This window comes from Lagenorhynchus albirostris, chromosome 1 (assembly GCF_949774975.1).
Source record: "Lagenorhynchus albirostris chromosome 1, mLagAlb1.1, whole genome shotgun sequence".
NCBI classification, from domain to species: Eukaryota; Metazoa; Chordata; class Mammalia; order Artiodactyla; family Delphinidae; genus Lagenorhynchus; species Lagenorhynchus albirostris.
Window position 1 is genome coordinate 135,234,316 of NC_083095.1, and position 9,247 is coordinate 135,243,562.

At 50.0% G+C, this 9,247-nt stretch overlaps 1 protein-coding gene across 1 annotated transcript in view; it reads left to right on the top strand.

Moving 5' to 3' along the window:
* ACSBG1 (acyl-CoA synthetase bubblegum family member 1) overlaps positions 1–9,038 on the top strand; it is a 47,855-nt gene extending 38,817 nt beyond the window's left edge. The window contains exons 6-14 of the mRNA XM_060155074.1: positions 1,741–1,821; positions 1,913–2,062; positions 2,415–2,591; positions 3,376–3,557; positions 4,550–4,780; positions 5,475–5,692; positions 6,395–6,534; positions 7,113–7,359; positions 8,565–9,038. Of these exons, the coding sequence (XP_060011057.1) occupies positions 1,741–1,821; positions 1,913–2,062; positions 2,415–2,591; positions 3,376–3,557; positions 4,550–4,780; positions 5,475–5,692; positions 6,395–6,534; positions 7,113–7,359; positions 8,565–8,650 (1,512 nt within the window). The 3' untranslated portion in view covers positions 8,651–9,038. The remainder of the gene's footprint in view (positions 1–1,740; positions 1,822–1,912; positions 2,063–2,414; positions 2,592–3,375; positions 3,558–4,549; positions 4,781–5,474; positions 5,693–6,394; positions 6,535–7,112; positions 7,360–8,564) is intronic.
* Positions 9,039–9,247: the final 209 nt, after the last annotated feature.

Here is a 9,247-nt window from a genome sequence, read left to right on the forward strand (position 1 = left end):
CTACTTTCAAATAATATTATAATATAATATTGTACTACTTTACATATAATGTAGGAATCTTACGGCAGTGTACTTCCTTCTCTCTCCCATACTTTGTGCTATTGTCATTTATACTTAAATTCTATGTGAGTTATAACTCCTGCAATGCAGTATTTTAAACCGTCAAGTATCATTCAAAGAAATTTTAAAGGAAGGAAAAAAATGTCTTTTTATTTACCCACGTATTTGCCATTTCTGGCACTCTTCATCCCTTTATGTCGAACCCAAGTTTTCATCTGGTTCATCTTCCTTCCTCCTTAAGAATTTTCTTTCTTTTTTTTAATTTTACTTTTTTTATTGGAGTATAGTTGTTTTACAATGTTATGTTAGTTTCTACTGTACAGCGAAGTGGAGTTCCCTGTGCTATACAGCATGTTCTTATTAGCTATCTATTTTATACACATTAGCATATATATGTTAATCTTCAACATTTCTTGCAATACAAGTCTGAAGGCAATGCATTCTGTCAGCTTCTCTTTGTCTGAAAACTTGTTCATTTTTGCTTTCATTTTCTGAAAGATATTTTCATTTAGTTTATAGTCCTAGGTTGACAGGGTTTCCTTTTTCTTCTTTCAGCTCTTTAAAGACTTCATCCCAGTGTTTTCTACTTTGCATAGCTTCTGATAAGAAGTCTATAATTTCTTATCTATGTTCCTTTCCACATGGTGTATCTTGCTTTTCTGGCCGCTTTTAAGATTTTTTCCTTTGTCACTGGTTTTCAACAGTTGGATTATGTTGTGTCTTGGTGTGGTTTTTCTTTGTGATTTTCCTGCTTGGGGTTCACCGGGAGTCTTGAATTGATGGATTTATAGTTTTAATCAAATTTGGAAATTTCTCAGACTTTTTTCAATTAACAAAAATATTTCTTGGAACTCCAATTACACATATGTTAGGCTTCTTAGTTTTCTCCTGCAGGTTAATTTTTTCCATTTTTTTTCTCTCTTTCAATTTCATTTTGAGACTTGTGTTTAATTAAGCCTTTCACAGCAGGTTTAGATAGCCTTTCCTCTAAGGCTAATTTAGCCCCAGACCGAAGACCTGACCCTTCTGGGGTCTCTATTTCCAGAGGTCCCTCCACTCTGGCTGATGGAGACACAAACAGTTCTGGCCCCGTACATGCTCTTGTTTGTCTTCTAGCCCCAGTCCTTGATCTTCCTCCAGCATTTATTCTTCATCTAGTTTCACGGAGTTTCACCTATGCCTGTGCAGGTTGATAATCTGCCAAAGAATCAAGATGACCCCTAAAGAAATTTCTAGAGCTCTTTCTCTGCATAGTTCTCTCCTGTCTGGTATTCTGTCCCACAAATTCTAGGCACCCCGGCTTTCCTGAACTCTGACCTCTGACACCTCAACTCAGTGAGATAACTGAGTTCTGGTTTCCCTCTACCCTTTCCTCTCTTCTCTCTTCTGCAGTCACACAGTCCCCTGTTGCACTCAGCCAGACCCCAGGTTGTCTGGTTTTCCTTTAATAGAAGTCATTCCTTGCCCCCTGCTTATCCCACCTTTGCTGCTTCAAAGTTCTCATGATGGGGAACCATGCATGAAGGGTGGCAAGTGTCCTGCTGAGTGAAAGGTCAGAGCTGGGGACCAACAACCTTTGCCACAAGGTGCCTGCCAGGCTGACTAACACCTGGAGATGGGGCTCTTCTCAAGAGGTGACTTTTTAAAATGAAACCCCATTTATTTTTCCTGTCAATACAGATCTGGAAAAACCTGCCACACCTGAAGGCAGTAGTGATATTTCAAGAACCTCCTCCGACAAAGATGGCCAATGTGTACACGGTATGGGTAGAGGGCTCGTGTGGGGCAGGTGGGGTCTGTGTGAGCCTACCCAGCTCACCTGGCCTGTCTGCACTCTCCCACCTGGCCGCAGATGGAGCAGTTCATGGATCTGGGGAATGAGGTGACTGAGGAGGCCCTGGACACCATCATCAATGCCCAGCAGCCTAACCAGTGCTGCGTGTTGGTCTACACGTCAGGCACCACTGGGAACCCCAAGGGCGTGATGCTGAGTCAAGACAATGTAGGACAGATGCCCAGATGGGTGGGGGTGGGCTATGGGTGGATCTGGGCAGTGGCCCTGCCCTAACAACTCCCAGGGAGTTTCCTTCAGTCCCTCAGCTCAGGGAGCTGGGATAAGTAGGACAACCCTTAAGTCTGTGGTACAGACTGAGCCCAGCAAAATGGTGGGGATTGGGAGGGGGAGGCCTGTCCCAGGGTGTTTCCTGCAGAGATGCCCAGGAGGGTGAACAACCTCTAGGGTGTTCAAAGAACACTCCAAAGAAGTAGCCCAAGCCCACAGGGTGGCCACAGATGTGAACACTTCCAGGGCTGGCTTTGTAGACACTGCCAGGCCCCATCTGCCTGTCCGCCAGATCACATGGACAGCACATTACGGCAGCCAGGCTGGTGACATCCAACCCGCAGAAGTCCAACAGGAGGTGGTGGTCAGCTACCTGCCCCTCAGCCACATTGCTGCCCAGATCTATGACCTGTGGACAGGCATCCAGTGGGGGGCCCAGGTCTGCTTTGCTGAGACTGATGCCCTGAAGGTCAGTCTGCCTCTCTGCCTAAGTGGGTGTCCAAGTGTGTGTGCAAGGGCCTGCCTGAGTGTGTGCTTGTGTCTGTGGGCCCTGTGTGTGTACCATAAGCACTCCGGTTCCCCATGTGTTTAGCAGTCAGAATCCTTTCAACTGCAATTAGCACAGCCTGACTCAGATGATCAAACAAGAAGGGAAACTGATGATATTACATAAAGGAAAGTTGAGTCAGAGTGGTGTGTGGGTCCACAGCGCCATCTAGGACGGGCCACACTCAGAGTAAGATCACAGGATGGTCACAGATGGCCACGGCCCTGCCCTGCATCCCAGCCTCATAAACTACACCTGTGCTTGGGATCCTTCTTTTAACCATGAGGAGAACGTCCCCAGAGCCCCCTAGCAGACTTCCCCCTCCCCTACATTGGCTCAAATGTTGTCCCATGTCCATTCATCAACCAGTCACTGCTTAAGGGAATGGGATTACCATGTTTGAGTTAGACTAATAAAAAGTCACTGCCCCCAGGACTGGGAGGGGACTGAGGTACTCTGAAGCATCTGGCCACCCTGGTATCTGAGCTACATCAAGGTTCTTTTAGCAAAGAAGAGCAGTGAGTAGATGGCTGTTGAGTCGTAGCCGACGGTATGTGACATGAGTTGCATGCGGTGTGTGCGTACACCTGTGTGAGCTACTGTATACAGGATGCCTGCGTGTGTGCACGCTGACTCTGGTGACAGGGGCCTCCTGGCTCCTGGCCGGCTCTGAACCACAGCCCTGTCTCTTGCTGGCTGCGAACAGGGGAGCCTGGTGAACACGCTGAGGGAAGTGGAGCCCACGTCCCACATGGGGGTGCCGCGGGTGTGGGAGAAGATCATGGAGCGGATCCAGGAGGTGGCGGCTCAGTCTGGCTTCATCCGGCGCAAGATGCTGCTGTGGGCCATGTCAGTGACCTTGGAGCAGAACCTCACCTGCCCGAGCAGGTAGAGAGGGCCGGGGGCAGGAGGCCTGGGGAGGCAGCAGGGCTGGGTCATAACCCCAGGACACAACCTAGGATCTGATAGGCCAGGTTTGTCCAGGCCCCATTGGCCAGGCTTGTCCAGACCGCTGCACAGAGGCCCCATCAGTAGCTGGGCTTGAGCCCCTGTTCTCTTGCCAGATCCCACAGGAGACCATCACCCCATCTTTGGGTCTGACTGCAAGGACTGACTTGCTCCCTCTGGGGTGGCATTTACCTCCCTGGGAGCAGCTCCTGGCAGCCTCCTGAGGGGTCTCCTCCTGACTTCAGTAGGTGGCTATAGAGAAGGGGCCACAGTGATGGGGGTTTTCCAGCCTTCCCATAATCCAAAGTGACCACTCATCTCTCGCCCACAGCCTTTCGATTGCTTTAAAATTCCCAAACAGTGCTGTGGGAGGATCAATGGCATAAATCTGGCCTGTTCCTGTTTAGAAATATTTTCCATTACTAGTGTGTCTGTGAAACGGTATCATGTCTCATGAGACATGTACACGTGTCAATGCACTTAGGGCTTCATTTGCACAGACATGAAAAGTGAATATGCGTGAATGACCCATTCCAGAGCTTCAAATGGGATCAGACACATGTTTGTGTCTGTGCATATATACTTCAAGTCTCTGCAAGTGTGTATTACTGTGTGCGAACTTGCGTGCATCTGTGTTGTCTGTGCAAGCATACACAGCTGAATCTGATTTTCTAACTTCCCAGCTCAAGACGTATTTGCACATAACTACGTGTACACACCTAGGTGTACATGCATGTTCACAGGCAGGGCCAATATTAAAAATATTTAGCAGTGGATTCAGCATCGCCACTAACCAATCAGAATAGATCATTGGAACGGCCATTCCGGGTACCCACTGAACACCCACCCTTTTAATGCAAGTGTGTGTGTGTGTGTGTGTGTGTGTGTGCGCGTGTGTTGTCTTCCGTGAGCCATTCTCCCTCTCCCACCAGCGATCTGAAGCCCTTCACAACCCGGCTGGCAGATTACCTGGTGCTAGCCAAAGTCCGCCAGGCACTGGGCTTTGCCAAGTGTCAGAAAAACTTCTACGGAGGAGCCCCCATGACCGCGGAGACACAGCACTTCTTCCTGGGCCTCAACATCCGCTTGTATGCGGGCTATGGCCTCAGCGAGACCTCGGGCCCTCACTTCATGTCCAGCCCCTACAACTACCGGCTCTACAGGTGTGGCCCAGGTTTCAGCACATATGCCAGCCTGCACGTCCTGGCTGACACCCTTCAGTGCCGCCCCCTGCTGATTAGGTCCCTGAGCCCAGGCCACTGGACTATGGGTCCCTGAGTGCCAACAGCTCTATCTTGGGCCAAGTCCCTTGACCAGGCCCGAGTCTCGTGGGGATGGTCTCTGTGACAGTGTCACTTGGGTCTGTGGTTGCAAACAGCCTTGCAGCCCAGGGGTTCCCTGAGCAGGGCTCTGATGGAGGAATTTCCCTTTGGCCTCTGCCTCCAGTAGGGTGGGGTGTGTTAGAGGGTGTCCCAGCATTGCTGGTAGCCCTGGTTTCATCTGGGATGGGAGCTGGGGGGACTGGGCTGGTCCTCTGGTATGGGGTAGGGGGCAATCAGCTCTAGGGAGTGAGTTGAAGGATTCTCTGTTGTGCTTTAAACACCTCCCCTCCCTGCTTGCCCATCACAGTGCTTAAAGTTGTCCCATTAGGATTTCCCCCACTGATTCATTCATTCACCTAAAAACCTTTAACTGGCCCTACGTCTCAGCTCTGAGGACCCTATTAAATTACAAAAACCCTGGGAAAGGACATTCTAGCCATCGGTGAAGACTAGATGGATCAGACTAGGGGCTGATTCAGGGCTTGGAGGAAACTGCTCCCTCTGACCATGCCTCCCGGCCCCTCCATCCCCCCAGCTCCGGCAAGGTGGTGCCGGGCTGCCGGGTGAAGCTGGTGAATGAGGATGCAGAGGGCATCGGAGAGATCTGCCTGTGGGGCCGCACGATCTTCATGGGCTACCTGAACATGGAGGACAAGACGTGTGAGGCCATTGATGCCGACGGCTGGCTGCACACGGGCGACTCAGGCCACCTGGATGCTGACGGCTTCCTCTACATCACTGGGCGTCTCAAAGGTGAGCGCCTCTGGCTGGGTTCGAGGCTGTGCTGGGACGTCGGAGGAATTATACTGCCACCACAATTTATACCCATTACAAGTGTTGAGCCCTTATTAAGTGCCACACACCTTGAATGACATCATTTTACTTACTATTGTCTCCCATGGGAAAGATGCTATCATTACCTCGACTTATTAATGAGGACAACCAGAGAGGTTAAGTAACTTGCCCAAGGTCACCCAGCTAGTAAATGACAGAGCTGAGATTCAAAGTCCCTAGATAAACAAGGCAAGTCTTTCCAGAAAATTTGAGGACATAAATATGTATTTTTATATGCAAACATGGATATGAGGCAGAGTAGAACACAAATTGGACATAAAATTTAAAATAGAGCATGAGATTTCAAAGAAATTTCCCATGAACAGCTTGGCTCTCCCAGGGAAGTAAGTTGGGGACACCTCCATGGAAGAGGTGCTTTGCTTACTTTGCCCAAGTGGATACAGTGCCCTCAGCATCCCTGTGGGAATCCCATGCCCCAATTTCCCAGGGGAAACTGAAGCTCGGTGAATGGGTAAACACCTTTCTGGAAATCACGCAGGCAGATGTGTGATCGAGCCTGGGTCCTGCTTAGAGGGTCGGCTCTCCAGGCAGAGTCTGGGTGTGCTTGGTCTGAGCACCTGGACTGAAGCCTGTGCTGGGGCCCTGGCCTTGCCTCCCCAGAATTGATCATCACGGCTGGCGGGGAGAATGTGCCCCCTGTGCCCATTGAGGAGGCCGTGAAGACAGAGCTACCCATCATCAGCAATGCCGTGCTGATCGGGGACCAGAGGAAGTTCCTGTCCATGCTGCTCACCTTGAAGGTGTGTCGGGGGTGGGGGGTTGGGGTCTGGCTCTGGAGGAGCAGCCAGTGGGTGGTCTGTGGGTCTGACCCCAGCAGTAGCCATGTTCAACCAGGACATGTCTGGATCTCATGACTGTATTCTGGAATAACTAGTCAGTGCTGCCTGCCCTAAGGGGCAGCCGTAGCGCATGGAAATCCCTTCTGCCCCTGGTAATACAGTTAATAGTATGCTGCCCCGATGATCTTCTGTGTTCCAGTACAGTCCAGTTTACACAGCGCTGCTGCCCTCAGTCCCCTCAGCAGATAACCAATCTGGTATCTGATACCAGGGTACTGGATGGGGCCAGAATTATGGTCCCTGTTTGAAAAGATGATCTCACTGGCTGAGGTCATCTCAATCTCAGGCCTCCCTTCCTTCCACCCCACCACGGGGCTCAACGCAGTCCGAGTAGCATCCTACTCATTCTAGAACTGTCTCTTTGAAACAGAGCTCACGGTGATCCACGTCCTTGACGATCAGCAGTGTGACCTACTCCAAGACCAGGGCACACATCTTGTGGAGTGAGGCTTGGTTTTGATCTATCTCTGGCTTTTCAGTGCACTCTGGATCCTGATACCTCTGACCCAACTGATAATCTGACCGAGCAAGCTGTGGAGTTCTGCCAGAGGGTGGGCAGCAAAGCTGCCACGGTATCGGAGGTCGTGGGGAAGAAGGATGAGGCCGTGTATCAGGCCATTGAAGAGGGGATCCAGAGAGTCAACATGAATGCAGCTGCCCGACCCTACCACATCCAGAAGTGGGCCGTTCTTGAGAGGGACTTCTCCATTTCGGGTGGAGAGTTGGGTAGGTGCTTTCCTTACACTATTGCAGGGGCTGTGCAGGAGGGCAGAGGCCATGGCAGAGCCTGGGAGGTGCCCACTAGGAAGCAGCCATGGCAAACAGAAGGTCCCTGACAGCACTTTGGATGACACCCACCTCCTTCCTGTGGGAGGACATTGATTGCTCAGTGCCTGGGCTTGTGGTTAGGTAGGGCCTGTTCAGTATATAAGATATGTGCTGGAATTCATTAATTTGAACCTATAACATTTAACTTTGTTTTGACTAAGGAACCATTTTCCCCTGAAATCACAATGGGACCACCAGGCAGACACCAAGTTCCTGTTAGTGTTTGGGCTGGAGTCATCTGGCTCTAGGGAGTGAGACCACCATAATCTTTTGTAAAGTCAGCTCATGCAACAGGTAAAGGGTGGAAGCCCTTCTGGGCCATGGTCCACAGAACCAGAAAAGGCCTCTGGTGTGGCCTCAGTTGGATGATGAAGTCGCTCTTGGTTATAGCATCTTGGGGTGTTCATGGCATGGCGGGGTGGGTATGCAAATGGCTCCTTCAATGAGATTCCCTCTGACCCATCAAGGCTGAACCCAGATGCAACTATCCACAGTAATGCTGAGCTGCTATCAGAGACCCTGAGCTTATCTGGTTGTCTTGTGCCAGCAAATTGAATGCAAGGTCAACCAGATAGGTGTCCTGTCTAAGCAGTTTATATAAATGGCTTTGATTTTGAAGTCTCCAGTTACACACAGCCAAGTATGAGTTAGCACGAAATGGAGTTGAAGCTACCCAAATCAGAGCCCTTTTGACCTTGCATTAGAGGAGAGAACCAAGGCCAAGAAAAGTGATGCCAGAGGCCCTCCCTGGCCAGGGCTTTCCCCTACCCCATCACAAGCAATCAAAGCATTACATCCAACATCGTATGAACTTTCACTGAAATGCAGAGATGATTTGCCTATCAGTTGTTGTCATGTAAATTACCCCACTTCCTCTGCATTCTACTGGCCACTTAGACCAACCCTGGTACAGTGTGGGAAGGAGCCACACAACGGTGTGACCACGGAGCAGGGATCACCATGGGCCATCTTGGAGGATGGCTACTTGTTGGTCTGGCTTAATTCCAGAGTTCTGGGACTCACTGAGTCTGGATGTTTACCACACACCTTCTCAGACACCTCAGAGCCCAGCCCTCACTCATTTCTTCCAATTTCTCTTTTAGGTCCCACAATGAAGCTGAAACGGCTCACAGTCCTAGAGAAGTACAAAGATATCATCGACTCCTTTTACCAAGAGCAAAAAAAGTAATCAGGGGTCGTCCTTCCCGGGTTTCTCCTGAAGGTGGCAGGCTGAGTATTTTCCTGACCCCCCCCCAGGTCCTCTTCAGTCTGGGCACATGCACTTCTGGCAAGTCTGTTAGGTTCTCTGGGTCAGGTACGGTCCTGGCATCTACATTTGCCAGGTCTTATGCCGAGAGGCTTCATGTGTGGATAGTTTTAAAAGAAGTATTGCTTTTTGTTTGGGTGACAAGTGAGATCAACTCTCTTTCCAGAACTAAAGGGCTGACTTTTTGGCCTTAGTTCCAGGTAGATTTAACAGGCTGCTAGCTCACTTAACAGGAGGCTGGGTGTTGGGGGAGGGAGGAGGGGGAAGATGGCTCGGCTAACCAGTGTGCCGCAGGGAAAGCGCTCAGTTGTAACGCACCTAACACCCAACTTACTCTGGAATCTTGTTGGACATTGCCGACCCCATCATCCCATTACCAGGCACTCCACCATACACACACCCACTGACTTTGATGCTTAATAAAACTGCTGCTGCCTATTTGGTTGTATTTAATGTGTAATTTGAAATTAAACTTTTTAACAGAACTGTCAACAAGTACCTGATTTTTTGGTCAATAGA